General features: G+C 39.5%; 1 protein-coding gene across 3 annotated transcripts in view; it reads right to left on the bottom strand.

The window, feature by feature from the left end:
• Positions 1–3,018: 3,018 nt before the first annotated feature.
• The window catches only part of Bbs2 (Bardet-Biedl syndrome 2), a 29,310-nt gene continuing 14,751 nt past the window's right edge, over positions 3,019–17,577 (bottom strand). For all 3 annotated transcript variants that reach the window (XM_063247346.1, XM_063247347.1, XM_003472086.5), the window contains 10 exons: positions 12,890–13,025; positions 12,510–12,649; positions 12,013–12,157; positions 11,757–11,928; positions 10,982–11,111; positions 9,740–9,871; positions 9,006–9,143; positions 7,938–8,050; positions 4,556–4,704; positions 3,019–3,457 (listed from right to left, as the gene is read on the bottom strand). In XM_063247346.1, the coding sequence (XP_063103416.1) occupies positions 3,351–3,457; positions 4,556–4,704; positions 7,938–8,050; positions 9,006–9,143; positions 9,740–9,871; positions 10,982–11,111; positions 11,757–11,928; positions 12,013–12,157; positions 12,510–12,649; positions 12,890–13,025 (1,362 nt within the window). In that variant the 3' untranslated portion in view covers positions 3,019–3,350. The remainder of the gene's footprint in view (positions 3,458–4,555; positions 4,705–7,937; positions 8,051–9,005; positions 9,144–9,739; positions 9,872–10,981; positions 11,112–11,756; positions 11,929–12,012; positions 12,158–12,509; positions 12,650–12,889; positions 13,026–17,577) is intronic.

Below are 17,577 nucleotides of genomic sequence, written 5' to 3' on the forward strand. Positions count from 1 at the left end.
GTAATCTAATATCAGGTTGTGGAAAATGAAATCTAGAAGAAAGTTAAGTTTTGAACCTTACTTCTCCATTGCCCAAAACCTTTGAAACATCACTGTTTTCTTCCCTACAGAATAACAGAAAAATGCAGGGGACAGGGCACGCTATGTCTCCTAGACCAGTATTTCTTCAGGTTTCTGGCTTAAGTACTTCCCCAACACTACCATATACTTACATCACAGGGAGGAGGCTGTGCAGCCTTCAAGGAATGGGACATCCCTACAAAAACAGATGACCTCTGCAGAACAAAAATCCAACCACACAGACAGCAGAAAAGCTACTTGGGAGCTATCCATGTGGCATCTTTTTTAGGAAAAGCAGCTCTGTACTGTACAAATAAAAAGATGACTCAGGAGCCGGAGCATAGTGTGGGCAGGGCCAGATGGGAATGGCAAAATGCAAAATAAGTTGGCAGTGGATGTCATACTGTACTTTAGTTTCAAAGTGAAATTGGAGATAATTTAGTTCTGTGATCACAAGACTGCAGCTGGCCAATTTGTAATTGCTAATTATAAAATTTGAAGCATTAATAACCATGTTGGAAATCATTTTTTACAACACTTGTGGGGTTACATAATAGTTGTAAAGAACGCAGGTCTTCTGTTTCTAAGGCTCCTGGCAGAAGTGCTGAGGATAGACGAGTCCACGGAGGGCAGCAGCTTAGCTTTGGCTCAGCACCAGTGAGAATGAAGAACCTGTTCTACTAATAAAGGAATTAAGAGTTGTATAAGCAGAAAATATTAAGGACCAGACAGGGACAGCCTGTAATCCCAGCTCCAGGGAGGTGGTATCAGGAGGATCACTATGAGTTCAAGGCCAGCCTAGACTATGTGGTGAGTTCAAGGCAACCTGAACTACATAGCAAGATGTTTTTCTGAAAAACAAAAATAAAATAAAACAACATAATACTGCATACCTGAATTTGGGTTAGGGAGTATGTATATGTGTGGTGGTTTAGGGGATGCAAAGTTTTCTATCAGGTTTTCACAAAATCAGTTGTGAAATGAAGGCTAGAGTATTCACCTAAAGCTTCAATAACAAGATTCAACAAATTAGCTGCTACAAGTAGCACTGAGAGCATATGAGGATATTAAAACAGGGCAACAGAATTGCACAGGAGCTGATATAACTCATTTCTAAGGGTTGCTAAGCTGAACATGACATCTAAGAAGGGAAAAAAGGGTAGCTGTGTTCTATGAATACTTTCTTCCCACCTAGTCTACTTGCTTACGAACAGTTTTAACTAACTAGAAGGGCCGTGACTACAGTACTAGGTTTCTAACCTTTACACCACAATGTACCTAGTTTCTGGGATCCTGTACAAGACAGTCTGCCTTCATAAACTAAAAGGGCTCACCTCTGAAATAGATATACTGATATCCAGAAGATCGAATTAATGTGAAAGTATTTATAATCCTTCAGGACTGCTGACACATATCTTGCTGCAGGGAAATTCTAATACTGACACAAATATTTTGGGGTCTAAAGGAATTTTTTGGCAGAAGAACAATGGAGGTACCTACACTAAGATGATTATATTGGGCTCATGAGAGAGAAATGGTATCTCATGTCATTTAAAATCAGCACCCACTAAGATTTCAATTTCAAAATGTATGAACTGGGGCTGAAAATACAGCTCAATAGTAGGGGGCTTGCCTAGCATGCATGAGACCCTGAGTGCAGTCCCCTGTAAACTTGCTACAAACACACACAAACCTATTTTAGGCTATGGTTAAAGCAGGAAAAAAACAACAACAAAAAAAACACTTGAGCTTGAATTTGGCACTAATTCTTTGACGCTATTTCTGATCCTCAGTTTCTTTATCTTTGAGCAGATATAATACTTTATTATTTACAGGATTGTTGGAAATAACGTATGTATCTCCAGCTTATAAACTACAGCAGGACTCCACAAAGCCTACATGTCAGATAATAGGAGAGAGGAATCTTAAGTGGCCAAGTTGATATAATCACTAGTTTTTCACCTTAAAGAGAAGGTCTCATTCCACCCCTAGCTGCTTCTGAATGCTGTTTAAAATGTGAAAAAGAAAAAAAAAAAAAAAAACCGACTTGTTTTAGACATTAAACTAGTGAAATCTACATTAGGGCACAATTTTACTTCCTGGGCAGGCACTGCTAGCATGCAAGATGACGTGTTACCCAGAGCAATGGGAGGGGAATGATACTGTGCTGTTTACAGGCCACAGTTTGCAACAAAGCTGGCTTCTGTCTCACTCCTCCTTTTCTACTGGCTTGGATATAAATAACTGCCAGATTCTAGGCCTGGCCCTCTCAGAGCTCTAGGTGAGAGAAGGGAGGGTAATGCCTGAAGGCCTCCATTGTATGACGTGAATGTGAAAATAGTCACCTAACTCCTTTTCCTTAAGTTTATATGTATAGTAAATGAAAAATAAGTGAGTCATGAATTTTGAGGTCTGTTACAGCAGCTAATACTACCTCAACTAACCAATCACTTTAAACCGATTCTTTATAAATTTATTTGTATTCAGTTACAGCCTGTGTCTAGATGTCTCCCCAATACCTCATACACTCATAGATGGGGCATTTTTTGGAGCTGGCTACATCCAATATTATATACTACTAGGATTAAGGATGTTTGGTACTAAGTTAGTCCACTAAATGGCTTTAACACAGTTCTGGGTATCATGGAAGCCCTGCTCTGGTTGTGGGTGGCACCAATCAGTAGGCTTGCATTCTAGATGGACTCTCAAGGGAGAGAGGGAGGCAGGCTGCTTGTTGCTGCCTTCTGCCAGCCACAATGTGGGCTGCTTCTGTGCAGTGCCCCGCTGCCACACCACCCTGCCTTGGAGTCAGCCAACTATGGAATGAAATCTCTGCGCAAATTGGGAGCCAAAATAAACCTTTCGTCCTTTCACTTGTGTCAGGTATATCATCTCAGCAACAAGAAAAGTAACTAAGACATTCATCTTTCAGTGGCAGGAAGGCACACAAATAACTAGTTTTTCTTTACAAAATACAAATGGTTTATTCAATTCTGCTGTAATAGTGCTTTTACAATCAGTCAATAACAAAGTACCTTTTAATTTTAATGAAAAAGATAGCCTATTTGAAAATTATTAATTCAGTTACAATTTCAAGGAAAAAGATATTTATACATTTACATATATAAATAAAAAAACAGAAAGTGGTTTCATTTTTCAGATGTAATGCTTTATCTTTAATTTGTGCAGTTTGCCAGGTTTTGTTGTTTTGAGCACTCTGGGTTCACCAGGACATTATTCAGAGCAAAAGAGCCTAGATTTTCCAGGAACTTGATTTCTTATTTACTCTTCTATGAAGGAGCTGTCCCCACCCTCATAATTCTGAATAGTGTGTTGATGTTGTTGCTTCGAATGGCATCCCGACAAGCAGTTATCACCTGGTTCTTTGGTTTCCCAACTGTATGAAAAGAAACATCAAGTCAGTATGTCTCAAGAAAAGACTACCAAGAGTAAAATTATACTAGCAGTTGGGAGGCTGAGGCAGGAGGACCGCTGTGAATTGGAGGCCAGCCTGGGCTACATAATGAGTTGAATAGCCTATACTACATAGTAAGAACCTGTCTCAAAAAACAAAACAAAATAAAAAAAGAAACAGTTAAATTACAAATTAGTGTCTAGTTTTAAAACAACATAAAACTAGGTTAGAAAATAATAACATGCAAATTTTACTAATTTATCTTACCACTCCCTAAAAGAGGTAATTTGGTAAAGAAATTTATCATAAAACAAATTTAGGGAACACTTAAACCTAGAAACCAATCCAAGCTTACATGCATTTAGCAGTGATTATTTCTAAAAAGATCAAAGCATTGACCTAAAAATAAAAGAAATCAGACACCAGTTTAACAACATTTTTGCTTCCTTTGGTTTGTCTATTATTTTTAGTCTGTCTTTTATTCTATTTTTTTTGTCTTTGAGACAGGGTCAGGCTGGCCTTGAACTCACTTTGTAGCCCAGGCTGGTCTTGAACTCGCAACAATCTTCCTGCCTCAGCCTCCCGAGTGCTGGGATTACAGGCATGAGCCAGCATGCCCAGCTGTGTCTTTTATTCTAATGGGGACTTTAAGGTTCTACACTCCTTTGCTGTATAACCACTAAATTTTTCCTTAGAAAATGCATCAAGATCTTAGACAAAAAGTGAAAGGTGTTTCTTTTCTCTTTTTGGTTTTGTTTTTTGAAATGATCTCAGTATATAAAATAGTGCAGGCTGGCCTTGAACTCACTATGCCAAACAGACTGGCCTCAGACTCACAGTTCTGTCTCCAGCTCCTGAGTGCTGGGACTATAGGCGTGCACCACATCACACTAGAAGCTTCTTTCCCTTTGAAGTCTGGAGACGGAAGCTGAACAGCAGGCTGACTGATGGAAACCCAAGTGATGGGACCAACTTTGGAATGTTTAGGCCCCAATATGAATTATGGAATGTTACCATCATCTTCAATGGCCCTTTCCCCAAAATTACAGATAAATTACAGTGCCTTGAAAAGAGACTTACCACGCAGATGACCTGCCCTCTGAATCGCTTGATTTACTGCTTTAAGGTTTCCTAATAGCTCTGTATGATTGCTACACCGAATTTTATACCCATTTAGCAGGTTTTTATTAAGATCATAGAGTTCCATGTAGCGATTCTTCATCGTTTTCCTATGTAAATCAACAGAAATTTAATATCATTGTTTCTTAATATGGCAGGCTTACGAAACACTTGCAAACTCCTTAAGCATCATTTTTTTTTTAAAGAAGGCACTTGTAGCTCTGTTTTCATTAAATTGGGTAACTGCTGAAGTTTTCTTTGAAAACATTGATAAGTTTCTATCAAAATAGCCTATTTAGTAAGTAGAAATCAACTGATCTTTCTTGTGATTGGTCCTCAGTTGGCTAGGCATTAAAAACTTAAGAATGGCAAGCCTACTGTGTAGAGGGTAAGGAAAAGTGTGCAAAGTGCTAAGACTGCCTTTTGAGTTTCAGGTTAATATTCATTAGATAAAACTGACCTGTTCTTAATAAATGTAACTAGACAACACAGTTAACTTCATTTTTTTATCAAGCTATTTTTTTTTAATCGGTACTGGGGATCGAACTCACAACCACAGGCTTGCAAGGCAGGCACTTATGCCGCTGAGCTAAATCCCCTGCCCCTATCAAACTTTTTTAAAAGAATAAGATAAAACCACAATGAAATATTATTACCCAATAATAAAAATGATTAAGTTTTTTAAAACTGAAAATAAAGCTGGCAACAATGTAGAACAACTAGAACTATCATACACTGCTGACAAGAGCACAAAATAATATATTTTGGTAACTTATTCAGCACTTGCTACATTGCAATCCAATCTCAAGAGATATGAAAATACATGTTTGCAATAAACCTGAATTAAGTATATACAGAAGCTTTATCCATAATCATTAAAGTCCTGAACCTGCCCAAATGTCCATCATATGATGAGACAGTAAACAAATTACTGCTCATATATAAGTGGAATATTATTCAGCAATTTTTAAAAATAGTCTACTGATGCAGTATATGCAACAACACAAGTGAGCCTCAAAGGCTTTGTGGTAGGTTATAGAAGCCAGGCTCAAAGCCTATATATGACTCCCTTTATGTGACATTCTGGAAAACATAAAACTACAGGGGAAGAATGCAGTCCCAGGAGATTTGCAGAACTGAAAGCACAAATGTGATAAAAGCGTTCTAAGTCTTGGCTGCAATAACAGGTAAGTTTCTCCAAATGTATTGAATAGTAAACCTAAAAAAGGATGAATTGTGTCTATATTACATGTGAACTAAATTGGCAAAATAAAATATATGCATTAGAATCTCATATTTCCAAAAAGAAAGAACTTAGAGGCTGCTGGTCACTTTCCTCCTTAGGCATTTCATGTTCTTCAGGGTCAAATTCCTAAAGCCAGCAATATCATTTTAATTTAAAAGAGAAAGAGAAACTAGAAGACCTGGAGCAAAAGTTGGCACAGGAAGGAAATGTCTATTTCAATTTACAGATGATTCAAGTACCTATGTGTCACGGTTTTTATCTGAAAGTCCCTCAAGCCTTCTGCCCTCAGAGGCAGGGCTTTTCCAGGTAATCGGATTATAGGGGTATGACAGCTGGCTTGCTGTTAGGAGGGGGGACCTGGTGAGAGGTGGGCCACTGGGCTCCTCTGCTTCTTAGCCACCATGACATGGCAGCTTTTTCTCCATGATGCCCCTCTGCTATGCCTTCATGCCTTGGAGCTAGCTGATTATGGACTGAAAACATCAGCCAAAATAAACCCCTTAAGTTGTGGGTGGCAAGTACTGTGTCTCAAAAATGAGTACAGTGAGTAAGACAACATCTGAAAAACAGTGATTTAGTTAAGTAGCATAATATAAAATTAGGAGAGGTTTAATTGGCTCACAGTTTTCCATTGGTTCAGGCTGTTATTGGCTGGATCCAAGGCAGAAACAGCCCTGTGGAAACGTGTGGTGGAGAAAAGCTGCTCAACTCCCAGCCGGCAGGAAGTAGGGAAACGAGGAGCTGGGAACAAGAATGTACCCTTCCAGGTCCTCCTCAGTGACACATCTCTAGGCAGGCCTTACTTCCTGACAAGGTTCCTAACCTTAGCCCTCCTAGCAGCACATTTCAGTGCATGCATCCACTGATTTGTACTGGGCCCCCATGAGCCAATCTCTTCCCAAAAGCCCCACCGCTAAATACAGGCGGCCTCTGGGAATGTTTTAGGTCTAAACCATAGCATTACATTTTTTTTTTTTTTGCAGTGTTAAAAATCTAACTCAGAGGCCTTGCAACACACCGTGAGTCAAGTGCCCTCCCTCTGAGCCATGCCCCTCTATGTACAGTTTTATCATTGATACATGCTTCCCAAGGAACAGAGTTTGGTTTTGCCTTTCTTCAGACTATGTAAGTAGGAGCATACTACACATCTTCACTGAGTCTTCAGTCAGTTGCCACTGTTTTTAAGATTTGTCCACACTGTCATGTGTCATGGAGACGAACGCACTGTCTGCTCCACTGGACAAATATAGTGTATTTACCCACTGTACCTGCACATTAGTTCCAATCACTTCCACTTTGGGATTTGCTATGATTTGGATACAGTTTAAGTGTCCCCCATCCCAAAGGTTTGTATGTTGGAATCTTGGTCCCAATGTGACCATGTTAAAGAGGTAGAACCCTTAAGAGGTAGGACCCTAGTACAAGGTCACGAGGTCACTAGAGGCCCTGCCCTCAGAATGGATTAAGGTGGTTCTCATGGCACCCAGTGAGTTTCTCCAGAGGACTGTTATAAAGAATAAGACTGGCTCCTTCCTGCTCTCTTGCTCCCTGTGATCTCTCACTCTTCACATGCTCCTGGGATGATGCCATCAGCCCTTAGGTGATGTAGCCAGGGAGCTGCACCAGAGCTAGTACCATGCTATTTGAACTCTGAGCCTCCAAAACTGTCCTTATGTATTTTATTGTTTGGATGGAAAACTAATACAGAATTCTTTTTTTTTCTCGTTTTTTTATTGGTACCAGGGATCGAACTCACGACTGCCTGCTTGCAAGGCAGGCGCTTATGCCACTGAGCTAAATCCCAAGCCCCTAATACAGAATCCTTATAAGCAATGCCTTTATAAATATTTTTCAGTACTGAGTATTAAACCCAGAGCCTCATGAATTCTAGAGAAGCAATGAATTACATTCCCAGCTCCTTTATGCAGACTCTTGTCCAAATACCCTGGTTTACAAGTGTACTCTAAACTATATGCTTGTTAGGAGCACAACTGCTGGGTCACAGGGTATACACATTTTCAGCTTCACTGATGATGCCATGTTATTTTTCCAAAGTCGCTGTACCAATTTAGATTCCTCCTGAGAGTTCCTACTCACATGTCCCTCATCAGACGAGCATCCTCAGCTTGGACCAGCAAACTTCGGATCAGGTTAGAATCATCAGCCATGTCAGCACTGAGCTTCTGATGCACTGAGTGATATTCATCCACCTGGACATGAACACTCAGGAATTAAAACGGCTTCACAAAATTCTTCAAAACTAGACTAAGATACTCTCTACCAGATACAGAGGTTTCTTTGCCCTGTTTACTTATACCATCAGGAATAACACCTATTATCTCTTGTTCAACACAATAATTACCTATGCTGCCTCCGAGGATAACACTCCATGTGGGTCCTTCCCATGTCTTACCACTGGAAGCCCTAGCAATACACATACTAACATTTTAAAGATCTGGATTGAGCCAGGTATGGGGGCACACAATTGTAATGTCAGCACTTGGGAGGATGAGGCAGGAAGATGACCCTGACTCTGAGGTCAGTGTGGACTACATAATGAGTTCAAGGCCACCCTGAACTACATAATAAGACACTGTCTCAAAAAAACAAAAATCTAGATTGAGAATGGTGCTCTACTTGTAAGTCAATCATAATCCTCCTAATTTCTTATTTTTTAATTTTTAATTTTGGTTTTTAGGAAATAATAAGTGAAGACTAAAGTAGATATAACAGGTAGGATGAAGCTGTAGCAAAGGAAAATATTAATATATTGTTAAAAGTAGTGTCCTAACCCAAAGGATGGTAGTAGGATGACCAAGTGATTACTACTCACTTTTATAAGAGAAAACCTTTAACTAGTGAACTCTCCAATACTAGTTCAACTCTTTCCAAAAATTCTTTAGAACATGAATATATTCATCTCCTTTTCTGTGTGTGTGGTACAGGGGACCAAACCCAGGACTTTCGTCTTAAGCTACAATTCCAGTTCTTTTTTAAAAATTTTATTTTGAAATGGGCTTACTGAGTCACTAAGTTGACCACCCTGGGCTTGAACTTGTGATCTTCCTGCCTCAGCTTCTCCGAGCTCATACATCTCATAAAATAAATATCTCAGACTAAGAGACTAACATAGTTTCACAAATGCAACAAAGTAGGTGCCCTCACCTTAATTAGCACCTTTCGTAACTCCTCAAAGTAGATAGGAAAATCTGCTTCTACTTGAAGGTCTTCAATAGCAAAAAATGATGCCATTGACTGGATGATATCACCAGCCAAATCAATATCATCAGTATTTAAAGTAATCTAGCCAAGAAAAGAAAACAGGCAAGTTTAGCATTCTCAGATAGGAAATAAAGTCAACCGAGATTGACTTTCTTCAGTTAACACAATTACTGAGCATATATTTATATGTAGTGATCAGGTAGAGTTTAGCCCTTCAGGAAATTACAAACCACATTCATTACTTCCTGCACCATAGCTAAAAGGTCAATCTGTGAGCCTTATGAACTAAATGACAAAATTATTCAAATAATGAAATCCACCTTAGTAATCTCCCCTCTCCCCCTGCTTCCCGCATTATAGGAAAGAGTGAAGGGAAGGAAGGAGAAAGGCAGAAAACCATCCTGTTACTATACTCCAGTGTCTGCAATAACACGCAAAGGCTCAGCTGAAACGATGGTTTTTAAGATCCTCACACTGATGTCACATCTTACTTTCCACTGAATGGTTAAACCCCACAAGAAAACTATGGACACCAATGATAATAACACTGTTTTCCTTTTTTTTCTTTCTTTTTTCTTCTCTGATGCGGTGGCTGGAACACAGGGCCTCACACACACTAGGCAAGTGCTCCACTGCGGGGTTACATCTTGCACCTGCCCCATGACATTCAATATTACCTCTCCACTAGATTTTATTTTTATGCAGAGGTGACCACCATTCCGTAAAGACGTGAAACACGCTTGAAATGGAGCATTCTGAATATTAGTGTCTTCTGGTAACAGAAAGTTCTGGTTGAGCCATAGAGCGATCTGAAAAATAATAGAATAAAGTAAACTTCGGTTCTTAATGTATAGCTGTTACACAAGGAAGACTTTTTCCTTCACTCTAGTTTTACTATTTGGTTAAAAAAATTATACTTCATCCCCCACTAAGAAAAAGTCACACTCCCTTTTTCCCTTCTCATACGTTTTCTCAAGTAACGTTCAGAATTATGTCTGGCCCCATGGCAGGCAGGATTTTACAGTATTTTATACTGAGACATACCCGTACTCTATCATGTATAAATTACTATGGTTCAGTGCTAAATCTGTTTATAAGATAGCTGTTCTGTGGGTGTATCCTGGATATCACTGTCTGCTTAAAACTAATTGATTCTACTTGTAAAAAGTTTTTAAATGAAATATTCATGCACATATGCCAAAAACACATGTCCACACGCTATGTTTCAGTGTTAGTAATAACACACAGTGGTTTGCAACATCTATGTAAGAATCATGAGGTTGCCTGGAAGGGTCCACCTATGAACCTTCAGGTTCCACACAGGCCATCTATGCAATTAAAAAACCAAGAATACTGCAACCCGGCCAAGGTTAAGGCCACTGGCAAGAGTCCTTTAGACTTTACAAGGTACTGTCATACCAGTCACATAATCCTCAAAGGCCCTTTGTGAGGTGGGCAATACTTCCCTCACTTATAGGTAAGGAAACTGAGGCTCAGGGCAGAATATCCATGATTACTAAGAATGTATTTAGTTAAGATAGAACTTGAACCCAAAATGTATTTCCAGCTCCAAGTCCCACCCTCTCCCCATCTTTTTTTTTTCTTTTTAACAGACAAAGTTTCACTATGTTGCACAGGCTGACCCTGAACTCCTCAGCTCAAGCAATCCAAGAGGATTGCCTCAGCCTCACATGCCACTGCACCCAGCTTCTCCTCTTTCCATCTTGAAGTAGGCTCCTTTTGAAACACTAAGTCAAGACAACCATACGAAGGCCATAACAAAAAATAGAAAAGAATTAAGAACTGGTCCGAATTCACTGGCAATTAAGGATTGTTCAGATAATTTTTTTTTTTTTTTTCAAAAAAAGAGAAGATAACGTGAGCAAAAGTACCTCAAAAGAAAAGGCCATGCTACTCACCCTCTGTGCCCGTTCTGTAATGATAAAGTTAACATAACTGAGTGGCTCGCTGGCAGAGTCTGGGCTGGTCAGTGCATACATGGAGAATCGGGGCAGCTGTCTTGTCAACTCGAATACATGGAACTGGGTGCTAGGGCCAACCAGAGGGACACAAGAGAAATGTTCAGTATAATATCACTTCAAAAAGCGAGGCCCCAAAACTAAAGTCGCTACAGGATCATCACCACATGATATTTAAGGGCTTCAGTCCCCCAAAAGACTCGAAGGCTAATGTATTATAGAAGCGGGATTTGAGAATTAGGGCTCATGAGCACACATATAGCCATGCAGACACTGGGCTTTCAAGTACTCTTAAAGGGATGTGAGAAGACTTTATTTTCCACAAATTCTGTGGTTTTTCTTTACTAGCTGAGATTATATAAAACCCTACTCTAATACACAGGGGCACCCCAACTCTTTAAGTCTTAATAGCCAAAACTGTAAGTTGACAAATCACTAATTAAACTTTTCTTGGTTGTGCAGTGCTGGGGATTACACACTCCTCCATGGTGCTACATCTCCAGTCTCTCCAGTCTCAGACATATTTTGTGATTCTAAGGTCATCTGATTAAAACAGAAAATAACCATTTTAAACTTACACACTGGCCCCTTCCAGTAAAAGGTCCTAGGAAACCTCCACCGGAGGGCAGAGCCACTAAGTGGTGTCTCTGGCCCCACAGATTGCATGCGTAATGGAAAACAAGTGCTTTACAGAACTGAACTTGTAATGGGTCACCTGCTTCTGTAACCCACAAAGGCTTTCAAGTGCAGATCGACAGGGACATCCTTGGGTGGTATAATTGGGACACAGACAGAGCTGGAGAGGTTGTGGACGCTGGGATGTACCACGTGGCTTTCCCCTACAAAAATTCCCTCTGCAAAAATCAACACTGCTCGGATGATGGTATCTGCAGGAAAGAAGAAAAGGGTAGTTCAGTAACTATTCCAAGGTGACACGGGCACCTGAACCCATGCTATAAGTAACATCTTACCATTTGAAGTGGAAACGCACAACTCTGTGTGTGCAGCTTGAGTCTCGCTGCCCAGGTTGACGGAGAGGATAGTGTGGAGCCTGGTGTTGGCCGGTATGACATCCCTCTGCCCGTCAGCCTCATTCTGTGGACTGCTCAGTTCAGCCTGCAAGACAGCCCCCCCACTTCAGCTCACTGACCTCACTGAAACGCTGAACAAATATCCTTTTTAAATGATCTGGCTATTCAGCTCCATAAGAAGAACTTCCTATCATCATTTTTCTTTTCTTCTTTTGGAAGAATCGGGGACTGAACCCAGGGCCTCACGCATTCTACCTCTGAGCTACATACCCAGTGTTTTCTGGGTTTTTTGTTTGTTTGTTTGTTTTTTAATTTTGAGACAGAGCTTGCTAGGTTGGCTATAACCTCGCAATCCTCCTGCCTCAGCTTTCTGGCCAGCACTGACTCTAACTCTTCTCTCACGTTTACTTCTAGTTCCCCTTCACATTAGGCCGCACCCTGGCATTTTCCTCATAGTTACGGAGTTCCAGCAACAGATTCTGCTTCTTCTGACTCAGCTCTCGGATCAGGTCCTGCTCCATGCTAGTGTCCATGAGGCTTCCCCTCATCTCGGCTGTGCCTGGCAGGTAACCTCGGACTGAAAAGAGACAAAATACTCACTTGAAGGAAGAACATCCCAAAGATGGTCACACCTACCGTTGGGTCATCAATTACTTGCTTTTAAAAGACAAAAATCTAAATTCTCTCCTTCCAGCTTAGGTGCATTTATTATAACTAGCGAGCCCCAACACAGTATCTTCTAGTGGAATTTGCTGGCATCTTGATCCAACGAAATTGAAAATTTGACTTTTCAAGGATTTTTCTTATCCCGATTTACTTTCCCCATCCACCGAGCAGCAGATGAGCTGTACGTGGCCATCCATTCGGTAATCTCCTTCCACCACACCAGCAATTGCTGAAGCAAAGTTGTCTTTAAAGATGACCTCCCCTGTCCGGTCACTTCGAGCATCAACCTAAAAATAAAACAAGAACTTAAAAACCACTTCAGCTACAGTTTGAAAATGATACTACCACCACAAAATTTTAAAATGAAAACCAGTTTTCCAAGTCCTTTAATTAGTAGTTTTTAAGACTACTCCATAAAGCCTGTAACTTCTCTAGTGATACCTATGACTTCTGTGGCCAGGAGGAGCAAAAGGGCCTCAAACCAGCTTTACTTTCTTCTTTTTCAGTAAAAGTTGTTTTACATACTGGCCTTCAAATAATGTTTCATTTGAAAAATGCATCAGCTAAGATGTAATTCATACAGTATACACAGTGTGGCACAAAATGCTGTGGGCTCCAAGGTTAAACTGCCAGGGTCCAGAATTCATCTGTGCCATGTACTATGGGATACTGGGTGAGCTTCTTAACCATTTTCTATTTGTTCTCATCTAGGCATCAATAGCATGAATACAGGGAAAATAACAGTACCTACACCTCCCCTGGCTGTAACGAGGCCTAAAAACAGTTACTACGTGGAAAGTACTTTTAATAGGACCTAACACACAGATACACCACAAATGTTAGTGCCATATAAAATTACATCTCTTAGGATATATAAATTTATAAAATTTAGTTACAGCTAAAGTCTAAACAATGCCAAATTAGCCAAATCTTCCACCTAAAACATTTTACAACAACTCTCATTTTACAAGAGCCCTCTTCCATATAAAAACTATTCAGAGTTCTTAGAGAACTCTCAAGTCCACTCTTCCCAGGATACAACATGAATCAGAAACAAGTGCATCTGAAAAACAATCATCAGCTGTTTGTGGTAACACATTCTTGTAATCCTGGCATTCAAGAGGCTGAGCAAGAAGATCACAAATTCAAGGCCAGCCTGAACTACAAAGTGAGAACCAGTTTTTCAAAAAGAAATTTTCAACTGGGCGTTGTGGCACATGCCTATAATCCCAGCACCCAGGAGGCTGAGACAGGAGGACTGTTGCAAGTTAGAGACCAGTCTGGGCTACATCGTGAGCCCAAGGTCAGCCTGAACTACAGAGAAAAACTGTCTCAAAAAGACAAAAATAGAGGCTGGGGATTTAGCTCAGTGGAATAAGCGCCTGCCTTGCAGGCAGTCGTGAGTTCAATCGTGGGTACCGATAAAAATGAAAAAGACAAAAAAAAAGACAAAAATAAATAAATAAAATTTAAAAATTAAAAAAAAAATTAATGTATCTCAGAAATAACATGAAATTTTCACTTACTTGAAATGATAATTTTGTTCCAGACAAGGACACAGGTATCATCAATAAAAGACTAAAAGACTAGCTATAGTAAATCTCGTAGAACAAGCATTATGAATTGACAGTGCCATTCATTATTTTGTCTTTTTTATTTCTTTTTCTTTGAGGGGTAGTTGGGGCTTGAGACAAGGTGTCATTGTGTAATTCAGGCTGGTTATGAACTCATTATACAACTCAACCTGGCATCAAACTTGCAGAAAACATTCTGCGTCCCCAGGGATAGGATTACAGGCATATACCACCATGTTAGAATATATTTTGTCTTTTTTTTTTAGATTTTATTTAAGGAGAAAAAGCAAAAAAAAAAAAAAAAAAACAGAAAAAGGGTACAAGTTATACAGAATTTCAGAAAAAATAAACAGTAGGAAATCATTAGTTAATAGATTATATATTGTTATCTTAGAAATATTTGTTTAAGTTACAAAATTAAAGTATATAAAGTGAACTTTCAAACAGTGAGACTGCTAACAGTTCTGTTCAGTGATCCAGAAAAATTCAGTAATATGGTTATCTATCTTATACACTTAAATATACATGCAGATATTTCCTTTAGAGCACTTTCTTTTCCTTTCTTTTGTACAATGAGAATTACACATTTTGGGTTTTATTACTCCCACAGTTCTTATTACTTTTTTTTGAAGAGAGTAAAACCAAATGTGACATAACAGAACAGAGTCAGTCAAATCAAAAGAATGGACATAATACATAATGTAAAAACAAAATACCAGGTGATCAACAATGGTTACCATACTGCCTCTTGCTATCTTTAAAAAGAACTGCCTATATCATCAGTTATAATAAAATTGAACAAAACAGTAAAGAATAAAACCAAAACATTGGAGACATTACAGACTTTAAAAGAAGATAAGAGTCAACCAGAATGGGTGTCATAATGAATCCTAATGTCTTCACAGTTGTTGCCTATACTTTCGAACTTGGTACTATCAAGCGAAGCAGAATAGGGGAAAATCAGTCAAAACAAGATGATGAGGGCAATAGAGGGTTTCAAATCAAGTTAATAGGAAATCAAAGTGGGTTACTATAATATATCCTGCTATTTTTTATTTATTTTTCCCTTAATTAAAAAGATAAAAATAAAAAAGTAAGTAATTTAAAAAAGGAGATTGAGATAAAAGAGGGCATAACAACAAAACAGCGCACGTCAAAACATAACCATTTAAGCAAAATAGTTTCACCACAAGATATCCTGACATAAAGATAGTTACCATAGTGTCTCTTTCCTTGAAATCTTTGAGTATAACTTTGTATACTGCAGCACCAAATATATCGAGACAATGTAAAACCATTCAAGAGAATGACAGTATTACAGGGTATAACTAACAGAAAATGAACAATGGTTTCTGTATAATCTCTTTGTCTATAAAAGTTTTTGTTTATATTATCACACATAATAAAATCCAATAAGATACAACCTGTTAAGACCGATGGAGACAGAAGAATAAAAGCTTGATGGGACTTCAAAACAAGATGATACTAAATCAGCACTAGCTATTATGATGTCTTATATTCTCCAGAATAGCTGTTCCTACCATCCAACCTTCTCTGCCTCATTTCTGTTGAGCTCTTTTTCTGTTGTTTGTTGTCAGTTTGTCTTCATTTCGCTTTCTGCTCCATTCATTGTGGCCTCTCTGCCACTGTTTCTGGAATCTTGGTATTTTCCTTTTGTAGAATATCCTGCAATATTCTCTATAGAGTTGAACTGGTGGTTGCAAATTCTCCTAGTTCCTCTTTATCCTGGAAGCACCTTGTTTTTCTATCAACTTCTAGGGACAGTTGTGCATGATATATCAATCTTGGCTGGAGGTTATTATCTTTCAAAGCTTGAATTATTTCCCCCCACGCTCTTCATGATTTGATGGTTTGTGCCGAGAAGTCTGCTGTAATTCTGATGAGTGTTCCCTTGTAAGTGATGTTTCCTGTCTTTGACAGCTTTTAATATTCTGTTCTTATATTGGATTTCTGGAATTTTGATTATTATATGCCTGGGTGTAGCTCTGTTTGGGTTGTAGGTGGCTGGGGTCCTGTATGCCTCATACATCTGAGTATCTTTATCTTTTGCTAAATTCGGGAAATTCTCTTGGATTATTTCTGTGAATAGCTTTTGTAATCCATTTGTTTGTGTCCTTCTTCTTTTATGTTCTTAATTCTTAAGTTTATCTGTTCCTGTTATAGCACCAGGATAGATCCTCTTATCATCTTCTAGCTTTTGTATTATTGCTGTTTGTTTTCTTGTTATTTTTAAGAAGTTTTTCATTCATGCTCCCACATTACAAATCTGCCCTCCAGTTCAGATAATCTATCCTTAGTTTCTTTCTTTTTGTTATGCCAGTTTTCGATAGAGTTTTTAGTTTCCTGGTAATCTCTTTGAACCTGCTTCACATATTCTATGTTTTCTCTATTTTTTCCATCAAACAATTCTCCCCTTTTTTTCTGTTCTTCCATTCCACCATCTGTTTTTTCTTGGGCGGTACTTAGCATTTCTCTAACTATTCCACTTATATCTTGCTTTATTTCATTAAATACTTCACTTTTGAACTCATCTATGAGGCTCCAGAGATACTGCTTTATGTCTCTTGGTGCCATGTCTGATACTGCATGTTTTCTGTTCTCCTTTGCATTTATCTTTCCTGGATCAGTGTTCTCAGGATTGGGGACTGAGGACCTTTCTTGTTGCTCCCTCTTCCCATACTTTTTGTTCCTTCCATACAAGCGAATATAGGAAGCCCAGTTTTTTTCTTTGTAGGTTACAGTTTGTTTGAATCCGCTGGCTAGTTGTTCCTGCCCACTGCAGTGCACTAGGGAGACACAGACCTGGGCAGCCTCTGCTGGGCCCGCCCCTCCAGGTCAACCTACCGAAGGCTTCCCTGCTAGGGTGCACCGCCAGGCGCTGGGACCTGGTTTGGGCTAGCCTATTGGGTCTTAGTCAGTGGTGTCACCCAGGCCAGGCACTCCCCACCAATCCTGCTTGAGAGGGGAATATGTGACTAAAGTCACTGCAGCGTCCTGTTCCGGCTAGTCTGGCTGATCCCAGAATGTCCTTTGCTGGAGCCTCCTACTCTATGGAAGGGTCCCTGTTCTGCTCACTCACTGCAGGTTGATGTAGGGCTCCTTGCCAGTCCTCCTCTCAATTCCGTTCACCAATTCCCACTCTCAGAGCTTTCACGTGTCTCTCTCCGTGCCGTGTGGATTTGGACGCAGCAGTGGCAGCAGGAAATACAAATCACGGCTTCCAGAGGCACGGGTTCCAGCTTCC

The sequence above is a fragment of the Cavia porcellus genome, unplaced genomic scaffold (assembly GCF_034190915.1).
Source record: "Cavia porcellus strain 051 isolate PalLab524CR breed Dunkin Hartley unplaced genomic scaffold, mCavPor4.1 scaffold_4, whole genome shotgun sequence".
Lineage (NCBI taxonomy): Eukaryota > Metazoa > Chordata > Mammalia > Rodentia > Caviidae > Cavia > Cavia porcellus.